General features: G+C 43.4%; 1 protein-coding gene across 1 annotated transcript in view; it reads right to left on the reverse strand.

The window, feature by feature from the left end:
* LOC129327569 (dynein axonemal heavy chain 9-like) overlaps positions 1-26,381 on the reverse strand; it is a 274,625-nt gene that overhangs the window by 236,846 nt on the left and 11,398 nt on the right. The window contains exons 5-13 of the mRNA XM_054976322.1: positions 26,111-26,322; positions 24,382-24,615; positions 19,136-19,303; positions 18,454-18,570; positions 16,189-16,339; positions 14,980-15,094; positions 12,708-12,776; positions 10,479-10,605; positions 9,537-9,792 (exon numbers count right to left, since the gene is read on the reverse strand). Of these exons, the coding sequence (XP_054832297.1) occupies positions 9,537-9,792; positions 10,479-10,605; positions 12,708-12,776; positions 14,980-15,094; positions 16,189-16,339; positions 18,454-18,570; positions 19,136-19,303; positions 24,382-24,615; positions 26,111-26,322 (1,449 nt within the window). The remainder of the gene's footprint in view (positions 1-9,536; positions 9,793-10,478; positions 10,606-12,707; positions 12,777-14,979; positions 15,095-16,188; positions 16,340-18,453; positions 18,571-19,135; positions 19,304-24,381; positions 24,616-26,110; positions 26,323-26,381) is intronic.

Genomic DNA, 26,381 nt, shown 5'->3' on the forward strand with positions numbered 1-26,381 from the left:
CAGTACGGAGAGAACGAGGCCCAGCGCATCAGCCGTTCCACTATTCAGCGTGCCGACCCTGACGCAGTGGGGCGCCCGGCCCAGAGAGACGAGGGAGCGGAGGATCAGCGCGATGTTTACCCAAATACAGTTGGATAGCCGGCGTAGTCTGGGATCTATACCGGAGCAAGCTGAGGGCCGTCCATGGCTGTTCTGGAACCGGACGGCCGAGCGAATGGAAGGGGATACTTCCCAGTGAAGTGCTCTGAGCTGGGACTATGCCGAAGTCACCCCGAGAGTGGGGGAACCAGATGTCGGAGAGCATCAATGGGCACAGCTCCAGAGCAGAACCATTGCCATTGATTCTGGGATTTCAGTAATCACTGGATTAACCAAAGGTGTACTCGCTGCGTGGTCACAGGAGGAACAAGGGGTGGAAGCACCCCAGCCGTGGCAACAGACGCTGAGCACGGACCACCCACCAACCCCTCCAACTACTGGGGATACGGGGGATCCGCAGCAGTCCACAGACAGAGTACGGAGGTTGGAGAACCAACTACAGAATATGGAAGAGAGTCTAGCCAACGCCGTACATCTGCTTTCAGTTTTAGTGGCGGGAGACAGAGACAGGGCCCCGCCAACGGGCCTGTCTGGCATTAGCCAGAGTCTGGCTAACTTGCACGACCAGATATGGCCGCAGCAACCGTCGGAAACGGGTGAGGAGATTGGGGCCACTGGAGGGGGATCCCTCCTGACGGGAGAAGGTGGTGAACCGTGTCCAGAGGACCTGTACCCAGACCAGCCTGCAACCACTGATACCAGCAGCAGCGAGGAAACGGAGGAGGAGGAGGAAGAACCGCCAGCCCAACCACGCAGACCGGCTTCCCCTATAATTCCTCCACCAACCACCCAAGCGAGTCAGCCCACCACACCGACGGTGGTTCCAGGAACTTTGCTGGCACAACCACGCGGGCCGGCTTCCCCTATAGTTTATCCACCGACAACCCAAGCCAGTCAACCAATTACGCCGCGGGTGGTTCAAGGAACGCAGACCTCGCCGCGGGGACCTCGCCCCACCCGACCAGCGCCAACCCGACCGACGCCGCGACAGCCGACACCGAGGGGACCCCTGCCGTTTCCGGGGTCGATACCGCTAACGGGGCCGGTGGCCCCTCCGCCCCTACAACCTCTACACCCGCAGCCGACGCCAAGGCAACCGGTCCCCCAACCTCAACCGCATTCCCACCCGCGCCAGCCACCGCTGCAACTGGGGCCAATGGACGCTTATCCCATGCCAGACCAAACCCCCAGACAGGATCTACCCATGGGATGGGTCAAACTGGACGCGACTTTTGATGGAGACCCGTCCAAATTGGGATTTTTCCTGGTACAAGTGGTGCAATTCTTTAATCGTTGGGGACACCTGTTTGGAAGCGAAGCCAGCCAGATAGAGCATCTGGGATCGCGTCTCCAAGGTAAAGCTGCGGACTGGTACGTGGGACTATATAATGTGGGGGCCCCCCGAGTTAGAAACTCTCCAAGGGTTAGTGGATGCTATTCGGGTGCAATATGAAGATCCCTTGGAGGAAACTCGGGCTAGAATGGAGTTGCAAGCAATTAGGCAAGGCAGCATGTCGGCTAGAGACTATGCCACCCAATTCCGACAGCTCGCTGCCAAATGCCCGAGGTGCGAGGAGTCCACCAAGATCATGTTGTATAAACAAGGATTGAACCCGAAACTACTAGACCGAGCGCTCATGCAAGACAATCCGCCTACACTGATAGGATGGATACAGTTGACTTGCGAAGTTGAAAATCGACTCCTGGAAGTTCGCCTAGCGGAACAACACCAACAACCCCCGAGCCAAAGACGCTCCTCCACACCTTTGTCTCTGAGAGGGAGCAGGGGAACGGGGTATGCCACCCGGGGAGCACGAGATGCTAGATGGCAACAGGGATTGTGCTTACAGTGCGGCCAGGGTGGCCATTTCGCAGCGCAATGCCCATATCGGCCTGTGCAAAGACCTCCGCTCCAATTACGATGCCCAGCTCCCCTAACCAGCCCAGTGCTGCCGCGCCCTTCTCCGGTACCCAGAGCTGCCCCGAGGAGTAGGGGAGCGCCAAGAAAAAGCTTCCCAGATAGAGGACTGGAGTTGGAGGAGATCACTGAAGACGATCAAACAGCCCTGATCGGGGGAGGAAATCCCGAGAGCCCGGAGTCGGGAAACGAAATGGATCTGTCATAAAAGGACCCAAACGGCAGATCACACGTCAGTCTGGTCCGGTGTTAAACCGACCCCCGGGGTCCATACTGTTCATTCCTGTAACGTTAGTAAATTCTGACAAGAAGATGCACATCCGTGTGCAAGCCCTCATTGATTCGGGCTGCTCTAGAGACATTATTGCACCTGCCTTAGTCAATGGGCTAGTACTCCCAGTGAAAGAGTTGGATATACCGGTCATTTTTGAACAGATGGATGGCACTAACATGAATCCGGTTACCACAGAGACTGCTCCGATCATAACCGGCATGGGATCACATTGGGAAACCAGATCCTTCGTCATTAGTGCCACAGCTAAATATCCCCTGATACTGGGAAGCCAATGGTTGTGCGATCACAACCCCCACATCGATTGGGCAGAAGGGAGTATTACCTTCACCCATGAATCTTGCAAAAATCATCGTTGGGATCAGAACTGGGGAAGAAATCCCACTATGTCTGATTCAGCTCTACTCACCCAAGAAGAAATTAACCAAATACCTAAACAATATAGGGCATTCACTCAAGCCTTCACAGAAGAAGAGGCCAATACGCTCCCTCCGCATAGGAGGACAGACTGTGCTGTGGAAATTTTACCAGGGGCTTCACTGCCAAAGGGTCGGTTATACCCTATGAGCCCCAACGAAAGAGACGAACTTCGGAAGTTCATTGATCTCAATTTGCAAAGGGGGTTCATCCGCCCAGCTAATAGTCCCCATGCAGCCCCAGTTTTGTTCGTGAAAAAGAAGGATGGGGGCTTGAGACTGTGTACTGATTTTCGGGGACTAAACGCTGTGTCCGCTAGCAACGCCTACCCCATTCCACTCATCAAAGATCTACTCAACGTCGTGGCCCAAGGTAAGATCTTTACTAAATTGGATTTAAAAGATGCTTACTTCCATGTCCGTATCCGAGAAGGGGATGAATGGAAAACCGCGTTCAATACCCCACTCGGACAATATGAATATTTAGTAATGCCTTTCGGCTTGACTGGCGCCCCGTCGGTTTTCATGTCCATGATCAATGAAGTCCTACATGAATTTCTGTACCAGGGGGTAGTGGTGTATCTTGATGATGTGTTGATTTACTCACAAACGGAGGAGGAACATGTGGAACTTGTACAAAAGGTCCTAACCACACTCATGAATAACAAACTGCCTATTAAACTTTCAAAATGTGAGTTCCACAAAACAAAACTCACCTATCTGGGCTATTGTATATCGTCAGAGGGCTTGAAAATGGACCCAGAAAAAATACAAGCGGTATTAAATTGGCAAGTCCCCTCAACCAGAAAAGAATTGCAATCGTTTCTAGGGTTTGCCAATTTCTATAGAGAATTCATTGCTAATTTCGCCCAGACCACGCTCCCCTTAACTGAACTGTTAAAAACGAAAGACAAGGGGGAGCAAGCAAAAAAACCTGGTGCAAAGCTCTCATGGACACCCGAATGCGAGGCAGCATTCAATCAGCTAAAAAAGCAGTTTGTCTCAGAACCCGTCCTACAACACCCCGATGAAAACCGCCCCTTCATAGTACAGGTCGATGCCAGCGATATGGCAATTGGGGGTGTATTATTGCAGCGAGGAGAGGACGGAAATCTCAAACCTTGCGCCTTCCTTTCTAGAAAGTTTTCTGAGGCAGAGAGAAATTGGAATGTGTGGGAAAAGGAAGCCTTCGCTGTTAAAGCGGCGCTTACAAATTGGAGACATTAGCTAGAAGGAGCCCGACATCCGTTCGAAGTCTGGACGGATCACAAACATTTAGAGGCCCTGCACAGCCCTCGCAGACTAAACGCCAAGCAATTGCGGTGGGCGGAATTCTTCTCGAAATTCAATTTTACCTTAAACTTCCTACCAGGCAAAACTAACTTCCTCGCTGACGCTCTATCACGCATGCCCCAACATAAAAGCAAAAGGGAGGAGACAGTCGACACGGTGTTTTCGCCTACGCAATTAGGGGGTGTGATGACTACGCGCAGTCGCGCTAAGCCCTCCCCGTCACCCGATCAGGGGTGGAGAGAAAAGCTGAAAGCCGAAGTGGAGAAGGAGGGGGGGAGGCGCCCAAAGACAAACTGCAACAATCCGCCACGGGGGAATGGCTTTGGGGAGACCGTTTTTATGTGCCTAAATGTCTGAGAAAGGATGTTTTACAACGATGTCACGATGCCCCCACAGCGAGACACTACGGTTACTTAAAAACGCTTCACTTGGTGCAACGCCAATTTTGGTGGCCAGGCATGCGCAAGGACATTTCCCAATACGTAGCCTCTTGCCCCATCTGTCTCAGCGCCAAATCCCGAAAGGGCAAACCTCCGGGACTTTTGCAACCCTTAGAAACACCAAGTCGACCGTGGGAGATTATTTCTATGGACTTTATTACTGACCTACCCCCCTCTAAGGGACATAACTGTATCTTGGTCGTGGTCGATTTGTTTTCCAAGCAAGCACACTTTATACCGTGCACCACCATTCCCTCCGCTAGAAAACTAGCTGATATTTTTATGAAAAACATTGTGAAAATACATTCTTTTCCATCCAAGGTGATTTCGGATCGCGGCGGGCAATTCGTTGCCAACTTCTGGCGGGAGCTTTTACAACTACTGGGAATTGAACAAGGGCTCAGTTCAAGCCATCACCCAGAAACAGACGGACAATCCGAAAAAACTAACCAGATATTAGAACAATTTCTAAGGTGCTACATCAACTTCCAACAAGACAATTGGATTGATTTGCTCCCGTTAGCAGAGTTCTCCTATAATAACAGTGTACACGCATCTACAGGAGAAACTCCTTTCAAAGTAGTTTATGGCTTCCACTTCAAGCCGTTCCCGTTCGAAGCGCTCCCCCCTCCAACTACAGCTTCTCAGGACGTCACCGAGTGGTGGGGGGAAGCAGCTCAACAATGGACTCAAATCAAAAAACACCTCGACAAAGCCAAACAGGACTACAAGAAATACGCAGACCGCCACCGTGCGGCGGAATGGGATTTACAACCTGGCGATCTTGTCTATCTGTCTACAAAAAACCTAAAATTATCTCAGACCAGCAGGAAACTAGCTTTGAAGTTTTTAGGACCTTTCCCAGTGAGTAAAGTAATCAACCAAGTGACTGTTGCTTTAGATTTGCCAAAGAACCTACGCTACGTGCATGATACTTTCCATGTCAGCCTCCTAAAAAAGGCTCCAACAGATAACCAATGGCACATCAAAGGCCCCCCTATTCCAACGTTAATCGATGAACAGACCCACTACGAAGTACAACAAATACTGGACTCAAAAATTAAACGAAACCAGCTGTTTTACCTAATTAGGTGGAAGGACTTTGATTCTGGGTTTGATGAGTGGGTCAGTGCTGTACATGTCCATGCCCCTAGACTGGTGAAAGCGTTCCACTCTCGCTATCCACATAAACCGGGGGGGGGGGGTTCTTAGGGGGGGCAGAATGTCAGGATCAGAATGCTTTTTTGTATACCTATGCTTAACCGACTCCATATTTAATCCTTTCAGTGTTCAGTGCTTTCTTCCCCAGGTGCAGAGGTTCCCAGGCAGCTATCTCACAGACCCGCATTGTTTTGGCTACCGACGTTCCACCAAGAACCGGCCTTGGGGAAGCTTTCGCTTTTGCAGCTTCAAAGGGAATGTTTTGAGAACTGTGGGGGGAGGATGGGTCAGCTATGATATTTAATATGTATCTTTTGCTTTGCCTGGCATTGGTAACAATGCATATGTACCAACCTGGATATTGCATTCAGGCCAGTGGACTATAATAATCTTTTTCTTCATTAAATGCTTTTTGGAAACAATGGACTTTTGTCTAATTGCAGAAGGCAGACTAGAGTAAGGATTTTATCTAGCCACAGTTCTGACAGTATTTGTAAGTGAAGTTATAATCACAGGTACCTACTGGATGGTTAGACAGTGCTCACGACACAATGGAATATGTGTATTGGCTGCTGAGGAACTAAGTTCACATGGAGCTTGCTTTTAAATTTTTGGAAAGAAATATGAGTTCTCTATTTAAAGGAACTCCATTCAGGATAGGACAGAGTAGAGATAGCATTCTAATCTAGCTACGCTCCAATAGGATGGAGAGAGATGTGGGAAGCATGTTGCGCCCTCATGGTAGAAATTGGAGGGGAGAGAGAGAGAGAGAGAGAGAGAGAGAGAGAGGTGTTAGCCAGAAGGAAGGAAGATTCCTTGAGAGTAGCAATCTACACATCAAAGGGATAGCAGCACCACTGGAGAAGGGAAGGATACACAAGTACTGACCAATCTCTCTCTCAGGCTCTCTATAGTTCTCCCTCTGAAGTCTGAAGTGAAAAGACAGTGCAAAGTCCTGCACTTACAACATCTTTAACATCACCAGATCAAGTGACAGATGACTTTCCCTCTCTTGCCATGTTGTGACTTTTAATTTTTTTTCTCATTTAACATTTTTTTAAAATCCTTGAGATTCTAAGATTTTACGACCCCCCCTTCTGTCCTTGCAACAATACTTCTTTCTTTCTTTTAATTCCTTTAGGCTATGCTCCTGTCTAACAATGAAGTGTTATTTTTCCTGATACATTTTTAATTGCAAACAGGTCGCCACCTAATATGGACAATCTGACCACCCAGGAGACCGGGGCAGGATGGCGTCCTGAGTAGACACACCAGCGCGTCGCTCCTGCTTTTATCCAGCTTTAAGGTAAGTGTCTGTGCAGAACTTTGCATTTTGATAAAGCCGCAGTTTGTTTGGATTTTGCACCTTCAAAGACCACCCGGATCCACACCATGGTAACACAGAAATGAGACTACTGCAATGTAATCTACATAGGTTTCCCCTCAAAGTCAATTAGGATACTACTGTTGGTGCAGACTGCTGCAGATTGGCTATTATTGGGAGCCAGATGGAGTATGCCTATTACTCCCATCCTGCAGTCACTCCATTGGCTGTCCATCAGTTACCAGCTTCATTTTAATGTACTGGCTATTGCATCCAAAGCCTTTCATGGCCTTGGTCCCTCATATCTGTGGGATCACCTCTCCCCCACTCTTTGCCATGACAGCTTCACATATCTGAGCAGGGACTTCTGTGGGTGCCACCCTACAAATGGGCAAAATCAACACGTGCATTCTCTGCTGTGGCCCCCACCTTATGGAATGGCTTGCCAGATGACGTCAGGAAAGCTCCCACCCTCCCGGCTTTCTGGAAACTATGCAAAACTGAATTATTTAAGAGGGCTTTTTGCACAGGAAATAAGGTGTATTGTAACAAAGACTTTCTTAAAAAATACAATCTATTGACAATTTTTCAGATAACACTATTTTGGCCACTATGGCTGTTGAATCTCACACTAACATCCCCCAAAAAGATGGGATACAAACCATTAAGAACACCATCTCTCACAACTCCACAGCTGACATTGTTACCGAGCTCTGCTAATTTTTACTCACCCACAACTACTTCAGATTTTATGATGATTTATTTCTTCAGATCAATGGTACAGCCATGGGCACCTGCATGGCACCACAATATGCCAGCATTTTCATGGCTGACTTGGAATAATGCTTCCTCAACTCCCCCTCACTAACACCGCTCTTATACTTGAGATCCACTGGTGGCATTTTTATCATCTGGACACATAAGGAAAAAAGCACTGGAGAAATTTCACCAGGCTTTCAGAAACTTCCACTTCACCATCAACCTGGCTATGAATCAATTCACACAAGAAGTACATTTTCTAGACACCAATGTACAAATACATAAGGGAAGCATAAAACCCATCTTATAGAGAAAGCCAAATTATCACCAAACACATGCCTCCAGTCACTATCTCAAACACACCAAACAATCCATTGTCTACAGCCAAGCTCTATGCTACACCCATATATGCTCCAGTCCCTCTGACAAAGATTCTCGCCTGCATGACCTCAGAGATGTCTGGAATTACAATACCCACTGGATGTAATAAGAAAACAAATCAACAAAGCCAGAATGGTACTGAGGGATGACATGCTACAAGATAAGCCCACACATAACAACAACAGAACACCACTGGAAGTTCTGTTTTCAACTCAAACCAGTTGAACGCACCACTAATGACCTGCAACCTATGCTAGACAATGTTACTGCTCTCTCACAAGCATTGAGAGGCAAACCTTTTCTTGCCCACAGACAGCCCTCCAACCATAAAGAACTTCTCACTCACAGCAATTAATTTCCTAACATGGACACGAATTCTAGGACTAGGGCCTACAATGCAATTACCAGACCTACCAACAACAGCCATACCATCCTAGGCTCACACTCACATTCGCGACCGAAGAAGGGAGCATGGATTATTGAAAACTTACACCTTGAAAATCTTGTTGGTCTCTAGGGTCCGACTGGACACTAATTCAGCTGATCTCATGTCCATTCACTTGTTCAGCTTCCAGTGTTACATACATGTGTCATCAAGTGTCAGCAATGCTTTCAATTCTTTATGTTGAACGAACAAGTCAGTCCTTTCACCAAAGAATGAACAGACATAAATCTGCTATCAAAAATCACAATGTTCAAAATCCCATGGGAGAAAATTTTAATCTCCCAGGACATTCCATCTTTGATTTAGGAGTAGCAGTTCTCAAGCAGAGAAACTTCAAAGGAAAATTACAAGATGAGATTGCTGAAACTGAGTTTATTTGCAAATCTGGGATAATGGATCCCCCAGGGTTGAATTGGGACAGAATTTTTCTCACATTACAGATGCCAATTTTCTGCACTTTGCACCCCAGCTCTATTAAGCTAATTAAAACATGTATTATAGCTAGCTTCCAGACACTCTAATTTACAATACCCCCCAACCCTCTGTCTGTATTATAAAGACTCCTTCCATTTTCCGCTCTTTGTATCTGACAGAGGGAACTTTGATTCTCAAAAGCTCATACCTTGGATATCTAAGTGGTAAATAAATATCCCCAACATTAAAGCTAGTCCTCTGGCTTCAGTTATGTTTTATGATAACACTGCTGGAACAAGATGGAGTTAATGCAAGTGAAAGTACTAAAACGTGGACAGCAATATTTCCCACTTGGAAAAACCCTCGTATACACTAAAGAGGAAAGAAGGGAAAGGAAATGGAAATAGACAATGTATAGGAAATACTCAGAGATGCCTATGACCATTGAATTTTTTGAAGAACTCGTGGCATTGTCCAAGGAATAGTAATCTATGTCTATTTCAGGAAACAGAACTAATTTCTGTTGTTGTTGTCTTATCTGTACCTATCACTCTTGCCACATCTCATGCTGCCTCTTCCAGAGGCAAACCTCACCTTCTGTTTTCCAATTCAGCGTCTCTTCTGCATCTCTCAGTTGAATATCAACACTCTCTAGCTGACCCTGTACAAGGGGATACTCCACTTCCAGAACTGTGCACAGAATCTTGTTGTACCAAGTCACCATCAGCTCTAGGTTGGCAACCAGCTGCCGGAAGGACTCTTTGGAAGAACAGATGTCTGCTGCTGTTTCTGGGATTCTTCCAATCTGATCTACACCAAGGTAATTCACTTCTCTTAGTACAGACACCAGCTGAAAAACAACACAAACAAATTAGCAATTCTGTTCATACAGCCTTTTCTTTTACAGAGCAGTGTTTTTACTTAGCATTTCTCAGGTTTGCAAAAATAGACATAAAGAGCTTTAGTTTAGCACTGAGGGTATTTTCTAAAGGTTATTACAGGGGTCTACCAGTCAACAAATGTGGGGAGCCTCTGAAAGTCAGCCTCCGTTCTTTCCACATCATGCATCAGTTTCAGTTTAAAACTGGGCTTGCAGAACTCCTTGAGCATCAAGAAGGGGGAGAGGTTCTCACACACAAATACATGCATGATATATCCATTAGTTGGTGTTAGTTATCACAGCAAATGGAACCTACTGGTTCAGAAGCAGCATGCCTCTGAATGCCTAACTGTGGGCACAAGCACTGGGAGATGACCACAGTTGGAAACCAAATCCTAGACCTATGCTCCAATCCATCAGGACCATCTTATGGCTTATCTCCCACATGCATTCACATGTTTCATCCCCAATACGCAGTGGGTTCTCAGTCACTTCATTCAAGAGCAAATCTCAGCTGTGTCCTGCAAGCGTGCTGTTGAGTTAAGGGTTGCCATTTGTTGCTATAGCTACTCCTGACTTTGCAAGAAAACTCCTGCTCCTGGCCATGATGTGAAAAAGAAGAAGCCTTCCAGGAAAATAGCATTATCTCTTCTTACCTGTGGATCAAAATTGACTGCAATCAGTTTACTCTTTGTATCTCGCCAAATAAGTGGTTGAGTAAGATTATATTGCGATTTTTCAGACACGGTTTGGAGCCACTCATTATAAAGCTTCTCTTGGTATCTGTAAGGAGACCATAACCACCATGACAGGCTCTATAAACTATTAGATGCATGCCAGAATCCCTTACTGGAACAGATTTCCTAGGTATGCTGCAGGCAAAGCTAAACAAAGATAACTGGCAGATTTCAAGAGCAGAGGATTCTTCCAGCCCCGTCATTGCTCTGACAATGCTGTAATATTTTCTTCCATCCATAGGAAGTGAAGGTTTCCCTTGAAAATGGAGGAACTTCCTCTTCCACTACCATCCCAGAGGTGGCAGCAGGCCTACTGGATCATTTGTCCTATGCTTAAGTCATTTGCTGAGACAGGTTTGAAAAGGGACTCATGTCAGAGGATCTTAGAATGTAATATCCCGCTGAAATGCATGGAACCAGTCGGCTGCAATCAGTTAAGCGTCCCTCTACACAAGACAACTTACCAGGGAGGCTTAGGTGACTTACTTTCTATGTGGACTTCTCAACTTATCTCCAGATAAACAGCATTGTCTCTTACAAACAACTTGCATGCACAAGAACAATGCTGAACTGTTCAGACACAAAATCTTTGGGGATTCTGGGAAACTTATTCTTGTTTTGGATGGCTCTGGTCCGGTCTCTTTCAGATATAGGTGTTCACTTAAGAAGCCCTAAGCACCTAGTTCGTTTTCCTGTATGGAATCATTTAATTCCTGGCAAGAGGTACACCCCAGATAATGAAGGTTCATTACTGGGTATAGTACATAATTAATGGTATTACAGAGTCTCTCCTTCCATTTGAAGCGTTTATTATTAAAACATGATTATTCAGCATTCTTAACATTAGCTCCATCAACAGAAAACCATACCATCCATTATAACTACATAGATCATTAAAGAAGAGCAATTACATGAGTCCAAGAAAGTATCTTACCTAAAGATAAGCAGGTCACAGGCAAGGACCCCCTTCTAGGACAAAGTTCCCAATCAATTTAGCTTCTCGTATTTATAGGCTTTCAGAACCATCTCCTAACAACAACTCAATGTCCTGCTTCAAAAGGGCTCACTTTCTTGGATGATTAATTATCTTATAACTTCTAACACCTTATAAGGTTATCTATATTTAAAACAGCTTCTCAAAGTATATAAAAATAGTTAGGTTATTCTAGCTTCTTGTTATCTTAACAAAGTCTATATAAAATTAGTGATTACAGGTTTCTCATACATGTTAGTATCTTTTGGCTTTCAACCAGTACATTTATCCTTGAATCATATCTTTACTTCTGTGAAGTTAGATATTCCTGCCATTCTCAGACGCTCTCTGCACCTGGGCTTCAACACATTGTATCTATTGATACGGATCAGATGGCTCTTCCAAGCTACACAAGGCCATACATTTATTTAACTCCTTCATTTCATGCCCCTCCCCAAGGTTATGCGATTTTAGGCCTCTAGACTCCCTTTGTGGCATGTCCAGCTGTGGGTCTAGGAAGCTCTGTTTCTGTGTGCAAAGACATCTTCTATGATGATCTTGGTCAAATCCCCTATATTTCTAGCTATGTCCATAATAGACTAGGGTGTGGGGACTATAAGGGCAGCTGAATAGCTACAATGCACTCTGAAGGCACATAAAGGTATACAACTGAGTGGCCCAAAAATAACTAGGCAAGAAGCAGCACACAAAGAAGGAAGCAGCGATAACTGAAACCATTTCAGTGTTTCACCTATTGGTGTAATCAGGTAGGCAATATTACAGAGACAGTAATGTTGCCACATTTCTCATCCTCACAAAACTTTCAGTGAATTTTTTCACTATGCTGGCATCTGTTTTATGTAACTGTCTAATCACTTCAACCCCTTCCTCCTCCAAGGAGTTCAGGGCTGCATACATGGTTCCCCTCTCCCATTTTATCTTCACAGCAGGTGAGGATGCTAGGTTAGCTGCTAGGTTAGGCTGCTAAGTTAGCAGGTTAGGTAGGTTTGGCTGAGCTTTACAGATGATGGGGGGTTGACCTTGGGTCTCTCTGATCCTAGTCCAATGCTCAAACCCAGTGATACCCCATCAAAGCTGCAGAGATGCAATGGCCAAGATCTGGGGTCTTATCCCAAGCTTCAACCTTCCAACACATCTTAAGAAAACAGACTTACCTTTCTAGCAGTTGCATCAAATCTTCATATTTTTGTATCATTCTTTTGCCTGCAGCAGAATCCAAGCAGCTGTCAATAAGGCAGACCAGAGTAAATATTATTTTATTTACTTATTTATTTTATTTAAAAATGTATAGTCTATCACAAGCAGCACTCAGGGCAACCTTCATCAAAAGAATAAAAACTGAGTCTAGTGGGCACCTTAGAGACCAACAAGATTTTAAGTGTATAAACTTTTGAGAGTCAAAGCTCCCCTCTTCAGATACTTGACATTCAGGTATCTGAAGACGGGAGCTTTGACTCTAGAAAGTTTATACACTAAAAACCTTGTTGGTCTCTAAAGTGCCACTGGACAAATCCTGCTATTCTACTGCAAACCAACATGACTACCTACCAGAAAATACTCAATAACAGATAATGAAAGAAACTTTTAAAACAATCCAAGCATATCTAAGACCAAACAGCTAACCGAAACCTAAAATACCATTAAAACAATAATAACCATCAGTTGAAAAATTAAAACTAGTACAAATTCTCAGAGCCAATAAAAGCAGTCAAATTCAACAGTGATAAAATCAGCAATAAATCCAACAATCTGTCGAAAGGCAGGCAAACCTGGCTCAGTGGAGCAAGACATGCTTCAGAAGAACCAGACAGATATCAACTTTGTACCTTCTGGTAATATCCATTTGGAAACAGCTGCTTAAATCCTGGAAAGATTATTGGTTTAGAACCTTCCAACATTTTGTGACCAGAATCTGCCCCATGACAGCCATTCCGGGGTTGACTGTGGAGGAGCACATACACACTAACTGTTTTGTAGTGGTACCCACTACCTGTTCTTTGATGGACAGAATAGCCTAGTGGGTGCAACAAAGTGTAGGCATATGTGTTGTTGAGATAAATAAGCTTGCCTGTAGGTAGCTTTATCTTTAGCAAGAAATAAGAGTCCTTTATCGTAAGGAATTCCACTTAGGATAGGGAAGAAGAAAGAGGATTCTAAGCTATTTATCTAACTCAAGATAGACAGAGATGCAGGAAACATGTCTTGCCCTCATGGCTGCAAGTTGGAGAGAAGAAGATGAAGCCAGAAGGAAGGAAGCCCTTACGGGTAGCAATTCACATTTCAAAGGGATAGTATCAGGATAGCAGAAAAGAAGGATGTACAAGTCCTTGACCTCTCTCTCTTGCTGACTCTCTCATATTCCTCCTCTGAAACCTGAGACTAAAAGACAGTGGAAAGTTCTTCACTTCCAACAATGTCAAAATCCAAGAATACCCACAGGCTCAACAAGGTTGGGGCCCCTACACTAAAAACTTCTGGAATAAGAAGGTCTTGACAAATCTCTGAAAAGTTGAGGGAGTTGTCCCGATGAGCCTTGTGAGGCAGAGAATTCTATGCCCTGGTGAGTCATAGCTCATAGCCCTGTTCCACGTGCCCACCAACCACACTTCCTCCCCTGGAAGTGACTTTTCCACTAGATGAAGAACCTCTTATGCAGCAGGAAAGCTCCTTAAACAGAAGAAATGCCTCAAACTTTGCTGAGCATAACAGAGTAATAATTAACTAGGATGTATATGACCATGGCCACTTTAAGCCATACTTCAAGCAACTAGCAAAATATTGCAAAACATATAAATTCCTGGTTTTCACAGTTTCCTTTGTTGAACATCCTTGTCCCCAGACTTAACTGTGTAATGGACAGCAGTGTGCATTCAGAAGCAACATAGCTCTAGTCCTGCTGAACATGCTTAGAACATTTAGGCATACTGGGTTAAACCCTATGAAGAGATAAGTTCAAGGCAATTGCAGAAGCAGATCTTTCTCTGCCTTCCCTTTCCTCCAGCAGTCCCCCAAGGCCATGGAAAAACCAATGCAGTGATTCGGGGGTGCATCATGGGCAAAATGTTATGAGGACCAGGAGGCTTAGAAAAGGAAGAGAAATCTTCTGCTGCTGATGGAGCAAGCTGTCCACTGTCATAAGAGGGAGGGAGGACGATTGTGCCCCATTTCCCTCCCCAAAGCTCATCTACCGCATGTGGGCTGCCTCTTTGCATCTTGGCCAGTTTCGACAGAATGACATGTACAGAAAAATGTGAGACTAGGGCAGGCAAAGAAACAGTTTCTGAATGATTATATAGATGGAGACAATATTTCCACTTAATTTTTAGATCCAATATTTCAATTAACACTAAAAACAGGGCAACAAGCTGATTCACAGAAGAATACTGTTATTTTAGACGATGACTTATGTGCAATAAAGATACTGACAGATGTGGGAGATTCTTGAAGTTACTAAACGGAATCTGGATCCGATCTCTTAGTTCCCGAGCCCAGCGAATTCCTCCAGCAACCAACGGCATATTTCTGTGTACAGGTGGATAACCTGAAGAACAAATTCAGTCTGAAGTAGGGACTGCAAATCAGTTTGTTGCCACATAAAATTGAGCCAACAAGATTTCATGGCGTATAACAGCCAATCAAAATGGACAGCAGTAGAGCTTTAAGACTGTCAAAGGTGGAGGATCACATTTAAATGCTCCATCCCAAACCCCTCCCCCGCAAATTAATTGCACATGGAAAGCCAATGGGAGAAGAGTTTTAGCCTACATTTCTGCTTGATGATATGCTACCATGTACAGGAAGGTTTTTTAAACATTGTATGGACTAGGAGGAGAAGTTCATTCAAATGCTCTTCAGCAGTTCAACAGCTTCACGTTATACTAAGGCCTTTTTTGCACGGGCAATTCTTGCCGCTTTGGCTCCATACCTCTTCAAGCCTTCTTCTGAATCCTGGATGCTAAATTCCCCGCTTCAGATTTCAATGTAGCATTTCAAGAGTTCTCTTCCAAATTTTCAGAAAAAGTGCCAGCAGAAAATTCAGAAGAGAACCCTTGAAATGCCACATTAAAATCTGAATGGGGAGTTTAGCATCCAGAATTCAAAAGAAAACCCAAAGAGGTATGGGACCAAAAGTGGAAAGAACTGCCTGTGCAAAAACAGTCTTAGAGAGAAAATTCATTTGAGGCATCCATCTCCTTTCCCTTCTATAAGCAGTTATATAGAAGAGTAAAGAACTGTGGGACACTGTTAAAATTAGTACCAAGGGAGTCTAAAAAACTGATTACCCTAACTCTCAAGTGCCCTGACCTACCTCCAATGGGACCTACAACAAAAGTCCAGGAGTGGGTTGCACAGAGCCAGGTACTCCATAGCTCCCTCCTAAAATTACAAAAATGACTGAAACCCAAATAAATGACCAAATATTGTCATAATGATGATTATTTTATAACCTTGTTTGCTTGCTTTTTTTAAGCTAGAGGGAATTGCTGAAATATTAAAGGGGGGGGGGCGGAATTTACAAGATGAATTTTAAATATTAAAATATGCTTCTTAGAATCATGTTTCATTTGCTTGCTTGCCTTTTAAAGGCATTCTGTTTACAAAATGCTAAGCTACTTTGAATCTGATAGTATTTACCTAGTTCTGCTTCCTCTTGAATATGTTCCAGGTAGATCAATTTAGCATCATCCAGGTCTTTGTCAAATATTGTTATCAGAAGATGATACTTGGCATACACATCTGCTGCTATTAATGGCCGTTCCAGAAGGCTTCCAAATATGTCTAACAGCTAAAACATAGGAAAAACAGGAAACTTCCATGACTTGTTGTATGTGCCCCAGTCAATAAGAGACAGCAACCCTTTTCATCACATACATATTTCTAGAATAACCAAAATGTACAATTATTTCCATTACATTAATAAGAGAGATTTCTTTCATTGTTTTTTTAATTCTTCTTTCCTTTACGACTTGCTGTTCCACATCTACACACCTCTCACTGTCAAGCAAGAAGAACTACCCATGTAATTCTTCATGCACTCAACTTGCTTAAAACTGGAGTCTCCAGTGTTAAGATGCCAGAGGGCTGCTGCCCAGGCTGGGGTTGCGTTGGCTTGCTAAAGGTGCACTTGTAGCAGCATTGCATCTGTTGCATGTACAGTTTAAACAAAGACACCTGCACCATTATAAACATAAACCCATCTTGCCTGTCAGCAACATATTTAAGTTTGTCCTTCAATCCTCAATGTGATGTTTTAGTGTTCTTCCTGTGAGAGAAATCCAGACCCTGGAAATCAAACTTCTCTCTCCCTTCCTCTATAAGAAACACCCTGGAGAAGCGTTAGTCATATATGCCACACAGCAACATACCATGAGCTAAAAGTTTTCTTGAGGATAGTTCTTTCCCAGGGAGGAATTTCTAGGAGCTTATCTTTATTTATTGTTACATTTATATCCCACCTTTGAGCCTACTAAAACCCAAAGAAGATGTGGAAAAACACCCTTCCACCCAAGAATTCACCCCAATGTTTCAATTATCATGACTGTTCTTTGTTCATGGACAGGAGCCTTGCTGAAGAATGATAGCTGACAGAAGGAAGGAGGGGTGCAAATAAGAGCCATCAAGCTCCAGGCACAGAGCATTCAATCTCTAATTATGCTGCCCCATCCCCTGCTATTAAGTCACACCTAAAGTGATAAAACTGGGAAGGCTAAAATAATACAAGGAAAAAACTTCCTTCCAAAGGCCACCCCAAAATGTAGAGAGGACAGAGGTTAGGAAGAGGGTCTCTTCCATTTTGGGGCAGCTCTTCAGACATGCATAAGCCATGATCAACAAAGCTTTCACCAAGTGACGCCATCTTGTCCACAAGGCAAGGAACAATGGAGAGGAGTCCCGATTTGGGGATCTAAGATAATGATAAACTCTAACTTACAGCAACTTCAAAAAAAGCCCACCTGTCCTAAATCAAATATCTTTTACGAAGTACCTAAAGAAGGGAAAGAGGACTGGGTATTTTCACCTTTTCTTTGTTTCCTTGCTAACTAAACCCAAAAGCTTGAATGGAACATGTGAATTATTTTACTCCTTTACTGAACCTCCTTATATTTTGAACTCTCGATCTCTGGAAAGTCACCATGCCTAATCAGTCTAGCTATCTGAAGTGTGGTATAGGGGAAGCACAGCAGAAAAGCTCACTATCCCTGCATCATGATCACTCTAAAGTGCAATTGTGACAGATCACCCCGCACTTGCTTACAGAAGGGTAGCAGGAGACGTAGCAACTAGGTGGAGCCTCTAAATGACAATGCAGGTACAGAGTGTTTAGACAGATGATTCCATCTGGCAAGAAATACTCCTAAGAGTCATTGGTGACATTGGTGGTTACACAGTTTGTAATTAGCACCTTTGAGGAATGAGGGGAAGGGACACGTTGCCAAGTGAAAATCTGGGGTAGCTGCAGGGTTCTTCTGGCCTCTCGTGAGTCCAATCAGAAGCAAGTATATTCCTTCACAGAACAATTATCCAGGTAAAAGCCACACCCATTTACATTGCTTAAGTTAAAGGCTAATTCAAATGATAAAAGGTGTGTAAAGGTATAAAAGCTTAATGGAATTAGGAAGAAATGGGATGGGGCCATGGCTCAGTTGACAGAGAATCCTCTCTCAGATTTGAGTCCCTGGCATCTCCAGCTAAAAAAATTGGGTAGCAGGCATAGTGAAAGACCTCGAGACCTTGGAAAACCAGAATAGAAAATATTGACTTTGATAGACCAATGTATTGACTCAGCATAAGGCAGCTTCTTGTATTCAGTATAAAAGACGATAAACATGCACCCCTTTTGTAATAAAAGGCTTTACAAATAGCCTACATTTCCTGCGTATTGCAGTAACAAACGCACACCTTGAATGCATGCTCCACACTAGCTGCATCATCAAATGCCTGGCCAAAAATGGCCCCCAGCCGCCGGTCCATATCTTCCACTTTCTCTTTAAAGTCATACACATCATCTTCAAACTCCTAAAGGATCCAAGCAATGATTAAATGAATCAGTGTCACACCGCACAGAGCAGATTTTACTACAACTGAATCAGATCTTGTGAACCATAAAAACAAGGATCAGGTACCCTTCCCAAGACACCCATCCCAGCAGTCCCTTCCAATCCCGGAAAAGTTGATTATCTGATGTAATGGGACCCATGTGAACAAACAGCTACATGGGTTCTAGAACTGTACTGAGAAGGGGAAAGGGAACAAAACGGGCCCTTCCTCCATCTTCCACAAGCACCAGCTCTGCTGGCACAACAGGCAGAAGGGCAATTTAGCTACCTTCTCCTGTACGAAACCCTGTGGCACTGACTATTAAGCCATATGGATTCTGTGATCCTAGGAAGCAACTTCCCTGGGATCAGAAAGGTCTGCTGGGGAGGATCACTATCCATCAGTATCCTCCACTGATGGATCACAAGATCCAATTGCTGTTTCCAAACCCCAAACTCTTTAAGTCAGTTAGGCTCCTGAAACCTTCTAGTGACAACAGCATACTAAAAAAAGTTATATTATTCATGGCACCCAAACCACCTACCATACTGGCCTCATCCAGACAGTCATATGTACGATCTGAAAATACTTTATAGACCTCTTGGAATTCTTCATACATGCTCAGCACCTGCTGGCTCAGAGATTTCCCTTTTATGCCACTGAATTCCAGTTTCTCCAGCTTCTCTATGTCCAAAGCAGTAACCAGAAGGTCCTATAGACAAGGAGAATTCACAGATAATATCCAAGCAGTTTCCCAAAAACTAGGCCAGACCAGATCTGGACAGAATTAAAGCAGTTCCTAAGTCAAAGAAGTGATCATTTTTTCCACATGTTGGGTGTCACAACTAGAGATGGGCACAAACAGCAATATGAACTTTAAAAAGCTAGGAACAGCCCAATCAGCTGTTCACGAACAAGCTGTTCATGAGGCCCCATTTTAAACGAACAGGTGGTTGTTGCAAGCCTCATCTGTTGCTGTTCCTTGCTGTTCGCCAAGCCAGACAATCTGGCACCTGCAATCAATTCCCTTGGCAACCGGAGGCAGGGACTGCCTGAACTCTGTCTGAACTCCTGCTGTTGCCCTGGAAACCCCAATCTAAGCCCAATTTAGCTTGATAGGCAGGTCTTCCTTTCCAGTGTGGAGCTCCAAATTTGTTACAAGGAAGCAAAGAGCAGGGGGGAGGGGGGCTCCCAGCTCTGGTTTTGCAGACAGTGAGGGACAGACAGTTGCTGTTGGCATTTTGATAGAGAGGCAGAGAGAGTGCATTGGAGCTTGAATTTTCTTTGTGTGCGGTGGGATAGGGATCTACCTCTTCAAGTTCCAGGGCTGCTGCCAGGCTCTGGGCCAAGCTATTATTTATTACTGGTACCTTTCCTGCTGCCTGCTCAGGTAAGGTTTCTGGGAGTGGTGCGGTAGGGATCTACCCCTTCAGGTTCCAGGGCTGCTGCCAGGCTCTGGGGCCAAGCTATTATTTATTGGTACTTTTCCTGCTGCCTGCTCAGGTAGGGTTTCTGGGAGTGGTGCAGTAGGGATCTTGATGGCTGGAGGAGGGCCTGCTGGCCCCCACAAACAACAAACAACGAACATGTTCGTGTACAGGTCATGTTTGTCAATGTTCGTTGTTCATTGTTCGTGGATGGCAACGAACAACGAACACCATGTTCAGGGGGTTTTTTTCTGTTCGTGCTCATGTCTAGTCACAACCCTAGCCACATCATGTTCATGAAGTTCAAGACAACTGTAATCGGGGCGGGGGGGGGGAGGACAAGGGTTTTTTACTGTAAATGCAGCACAACGACAGGAGCTAAAACCTGCTCCCGTCCCTTTCTTGCTGCATTGTACTCTGTTGTTTGAAACTTTTTTCCTCCAGCCCAGCTCCGATATCGGAGATAAGCTAGACTGGAAGAACAAATCTTCAGCCCAAAAACTGCAGTGAGGTAAGCTTCCCTCAGCTAACTCCATTTACAGTAAAAAAAAAAATGCCTCTGTCAGTACTAGGTTAGCCCTTAATTTAACTGTTTTTTAAACATGATTTGACTAAAATGTATATAGATACAAATAAAATCTTTATTTATTTACTGATGCTTGGAAAACAAAAAAAATGAAACACTGTTCGTATGGCTCTCCACAACAACCACTGTTCGTATGGCTCTCATTATTGCCCTGCTCTGAATCAAGTACATATGCAAGGTAAAAGAGAAAGAAGCATGTTGTGCAAAAACAGCTACTTTTTGCTGCAACTAGTGTGTTCTCTAACAGTCATATAGTTCTTATTATGAAATATAATTGCAAACATCTCTGTTGGCATTTCTCTTATTATGTCAGAAGCTACATCGGCTACAATAATTTAGTTTTCCAATAAGGCTTCTTAGGAAGTAAATATCAATACAGCTTTTAAAAGGCATTGATGATTGCTGTGTTTTCCACAAGGTTAATTAAAGGGGTGTATAAAAATGCAGTAACTTCCGATCAATATTACTTTGTATTCAACTAGAATGCTGTCCTCTGAGACAGAGACCAAAATGTTTTAATTGAAGCCATTTTTCAGCTGAACTGGAGCACATGCCAGCAGTATGTAATATGCCTCTACTGCCTTCAGTCAGGAAAGCAGGAACAAACATGCACTTTTGTGGACCAAAAACTTTCCAATTATGCATATGTGAAACAATTTCTGAAAGCACTTGCACGTTCGTATATACATACCCAGCAGGACACTCACTTCTGACAAGGAGTCACAACAAGAGACTTAACAAAGAATACAATAATGCACCATGCTGGATGCAACACACTAAAGACTGTTTCCTTCCACCCATAACAGGTTTGGATTCGCTATTACTGTTTGCAAAATAGTAAAGAGTCCAGTAGCACCTTTAAGACTAACCAACTTTATTGTAGCACAAGCTTTCGAGAGCCACAGCTCTCTTCATCAGACATATCTGACGAACAGAGCTGTGGCTCTCAAAAGCTTATGCTTCAATAAAGTTGGTTAGTCTTAAAGGTGCTACTGGACTCTTTACTATTTTGCTACTGCAGACTAACACATGTATAGCAAACAAACAGGGCAAATCCCAGAGCAACAGTTCAAAAGCAGAGTGGAAAAAAACCACCCAGGGTTAAAGAGACAGAAATATAATCTCTTTAAAGTGCTAGTGCTACCAAATTCATATACATTTACAATGTGCAAATTCATACAACAAGTCCAAAGACCATATTTTAAATACAAAATACAAGGTTCTAAGAACCACACATTCCCCTCCCATACATTCCAAGGAAGCAGGATGCCAACACCAAGTCCAATAAATAGGTAAGTACTGTGCTTTTAACAAAGTTCAAGTCTCATTTAGTGCTTCTTCCTGGCTTATAGGTTTTCTTCAGTATTCCATATAAGAGATCCTGAAGGGTAGTAGCCCAAACTGGGGGCCGGCTGCAATGCCAGATTTCGTCTTCCGACTTCCTCAGGGGCAGACAAAGGATCACCATATGGAGACTAATTATTTCAATGTCCATTTCCTCATAGAACCCAGAGAGTGATGCAGACACAATGATCATGCGTTCTTAGAACCTTGTATTTTGTATTTAAAACACGATCTTTGGACTTGTATGAATTTGCACGTTGTAAATGTATATGAATTTGGTAGCACTAGCACTTTAAAGAGATTATATTTCTGTCTCTTTAATCCCGGATGGTTTTTTTCCACTCTGCTTTTGAACTACAGACTAACACGGCTGAAGGAGTTGTGACTGCTTAAGCTAAAGGAAAATTTGGCAAAAGGAAAAAAGACTCTTCTTTTTAAATAAACTGTTAACAAGAAGTAGATGTATAAAATATGTATATCTTGAGTAATCTTGCAGACTAGACTTTTTGAGGAATCTTGCAGACTAGCCTTTTAACAGCTTAGTCTGCACCTGCTGAAGTAATACTGGTGTGGGGGCGGAGAGGGGAGAATTAAGATTTTTCGGTCCAGAAAAATCTGTATTTGAAACAGTATCTCTTCATTGTGTATTCTTGATTCAGAGACATGGAATCCCAAATAATTACAAAACCTTTCTCTTGGGTGGTGTACCAAGTATCGCTTAATCATTTTTCTGAATTCTTCACTACATGCTACAGTGAAATTCATATCCATTTGAAAGTCAGACTTGGAACACCCCATAACCACCTGGAATATCAATTTCAAATCAATTGTAAGTTTTTATAACAATCCAGATTTCATGCTTCAGTGTATCATATCCAGGGCTTTTTTTCAGCTGGAACACGGTGGAACGGAGTTCCGGAACCTTTTGAAAAGGGTCACATGGCTGGTGGCACCGCCCCCTGATCTCCAGACAGAGGGAAATTTAGATTGCCCTCCACACCACGCGCCACATGTGACCATTTTCTCTGAGGGCAACCCACTGAGTTCCACCACCTCTTTTCCCAGAAAAAAGCCCTCCATTTTTGTGCAATCACCCTAAGCCCCATACAGCTATACTAAGCACCATCACTCTGTGTAGCAGATCGAGGGAATCATGGATTCACTAAGATAGCTGCACATCACACAAGATACATGTTGCTTAGAACACTGTACCAACACATGATTCCCTCCCACCTCGCCATGCCTGGCTTCATGTTCCAGTGAAGCCATTTAAAAATTTCTGAAAATGAATCAATTTTAAACATGCTCCTTACTTTTAGAACAACATTATAAGTGCTTAGTATAACATTATATAGCATTTAGTTTTTAATATTTGTATAGGCCAACATTTTACTATTAATAGTTGAATTCTATAGTCACATCCTGTTTAACTGTGTATATGAAATATTACAGCCTACCCATCCTTATGCCACAAAGCCCATTAGCAACACCCTCAGGAAATGGCTGCTTGATACCAATATCAAGCTCAGAATTAAATGATGTTGTTTAAGAAATGCCGTATGACCCATGCTATTACTTAAAAGTTCTTCAATTTTTAAGGATTTTGAGCTAGGAGAGAGCAACACTATTTCCAACAAAAGAAGCTGAGCCTGGGGGATTGGTTCATGCCTAAACTGTCAAAGTAAAAAACATAAGAACAAACGCTTTCATAAGAACAAAGCAGATCTCGATTAACTGTGGGAAGCATGCCCTATAAATACACACCGCACCGCACCGCACCGCTAGCAGGATCTTCTAATCTGCATCCAGTCCCATTTTATCAGAACAACCGTCAGTATCACTAGAAGATAACATGAAGGATGAGAAAGCCTACACTTCAGAAAAAGAGTCGCTGCTAATGCTCAGAAATCTCCGTAGCTCTCTCACAGCAAGAAACTGCAATAGTGAAGAAAATACTTGGGAATTCAAGAACACTGTGACTGTAAACTTGGCAAGTGCTTTAAACCATAATTTACTTACCAAACCTGGATTCACCATTTATCTAAGTAGCTTAGATCATGGAATTTATCCCATCACATCAACCTTGTGAGGTAGGTATGGCTGAACAACGGATCCAAGAACACCCATAAGATTCATGGCTGAGCAGGGTCATTCCAGCCTAACAGTACAATCCTAAACAAGAGTTAAACCCTTCTAAGCCCGCTGACTTCAACCGACTTAGAAGGATGTAACTCTGCTTAAGATTGCACTGTAAATCTGTCACTCTAGACACCACAATATACTGACCCTTTGGGGTACCTTTTAGTCCAATGTTTAAACCTTAAGGCAAAGAGTGAGGGGGACATGCCTGCAAGTGGAATGGCTTACAAAAAAAGTATACGTTATTCCGCCCAAGTAACTCTTCTTCATCATATTTCATGACCTTCTACTTACATTTACTAAATGGAGTCGTTCTAGAAAGTTATCCAATTGTGCAAAAACCATTATGGAAGGGAAATCCCATTCTTTCACCTCTTGGCCTGGCTGAAAATAAGTGCTGAGATTTTCTCTTCTTTCTTCAAAGGTCTGCTTGAAATAGTTGAAAATATCCAAAGTACAATGCACTCTGCCCAAACTTTCTTCTGGTTCTCCTTTCAGCAGATCTTCTGGATTGAGATAATTCCTAGCCTAGATAGGCAGAGTAAGGAAACAAGAAAAGCACACAAAGACATTATTTCATCATTTGAGGCAATTAAATCACACACATGAAACTGCCTTATAGTGCAGTCCATCAAGGTCAGTATTGTCTGCTCAGACTGGGTTTCCAGAACCTCAGCAGAGGTCATTCATGTCACCTACTGCCTGGTCCTTTTAACTGGAGACATCAGAGATTGAACCCGAGACCATCTGCATGCAAAGCAGAAGCTGTTTTGCTGAACCACAGGCCCTCCCCTAATTTCCCATCTGATCTTTGGTTTCTGTCATTTGGAAAAATCATTGATTCATCAGATTTGCTGCACAACATAACAGAATGACAGGAAATAAGACTCAAACGTTTGTGCACACACACAAACATATAGTGGAAAATGGATGACAGATGGTCACACATGAAAAAAAGATCTCTGTCTCTTTAATTTTATCTTATAAAATATAGGAATTTTATAAAAATTCCTATGAAAGAAACTTCCTCAAATCCAAAAGTATAAGAAACAACTCAAAATACACTGCTTTAGAAAGACACAGCAATACAATTCAAGGAAACAGCAATTTTCTAAATAAGGCACAACCTCTATTTCTGTCAACGCTGTAAATTTTCATGGTTAAATAGCACTCATGAATCACTAACGTACAGAAGACAGTGTTGGATTTTGAAAAAGGAAAACTGGCTTCCAATCTCCTACTCAGCCATTAAGCACGCTAACAGTGAAATCCTAAGCAGAGTTACTCCGACTGGAGTAATTTTGCTTAGGATTTCACTGTAAGTTATTACAGGTGTTTCAGTATTCCTCTGCTTAACTTCCCTTACAGAAGTTTTGTGAACCAGAGGGGGTGAGCATTATGTATGCCACACCGAGTTCCTTAGAAGAAGGGCCAATTAAAGTGTTATAAGAAACACACAATGTTGTTTTAGCTTTTCTGCAGCCCCTGCCCAAATAGTTCTGCATAAACAGACCCCCAAGCCTATTTCACTAAATAACTAAATTAAGTCTATAAATATGTTAGGGGGGAAAAGGCCCTTCTTTCCACAAAAAAAGTAATATTCATATAATTAAACTTCCCAAACTTGGCAAGGGTTGTAGAAAAAAAACAGGAACTCTCTCTCTGGGTGTATAGCCTTAGGTATAGCTATTCAGCTTTGAGGTCACCCTGATACATCAAGTGGTGCAAAACGGAGATTCTCCCACACCATGCTACTCCACATTTTCAAGATCCCTTTCTGCTTAGTTACTGCTGCATTGAAACAGCTGCAATAGGAGGTACAAGCACTAGCTAAGATCAAGAAAAGCCTTAGGATGAAGTCTTAGAGAAGTTCCCACTGACAAAATTCATAATTTAATGTGTAGAACCCAAAATGTTAATTTGGCATCCTTATAACGGAGGCCCTTGGCGTATGATTGGCAGAGAACATCCTCCATTTTCCAAGAAAGGCTGTGGAGCAAAGGGTAGAACCAGCATGGCTTACCTGCTGGATAAGGAGACTGCAGATTTCTTGAAGCAGCACGATTATCCTTGCAGGTGTGCGGTAATATTTTGATGTAGCCCAAATAAAGCACACCACGTGAAGAATACGGGTTAGTAGCAGCTTCACTTCATTAAACTCTACATTCTCTATTTCTTCTAGAGGGCGCTGGAGAGGCTTTAGATGCAGGTTTATATCTCGGGCTTCAACCAATGCTGTGATTTTTGAAAGCAAATAAAAGCGTTTCACCTAAGAGGTTTTGAGACCTACACAT

Source organism: Eublepharis macularius, chromosome 4, assembly GCF_028583425.1.
Source record: "Eublepharis macularius isolate TG4126 chromosome 4, MPM_Emac_v1.0, whole genome shotgun sequence".
Classification (NCBI taxonomy): domain Eukaryota; kingdom Metazoa; phylum Chordata; class Lepidosauria; order Squamata; family Eublepharidae; genus Eublepharis; species Eublepharis macularius.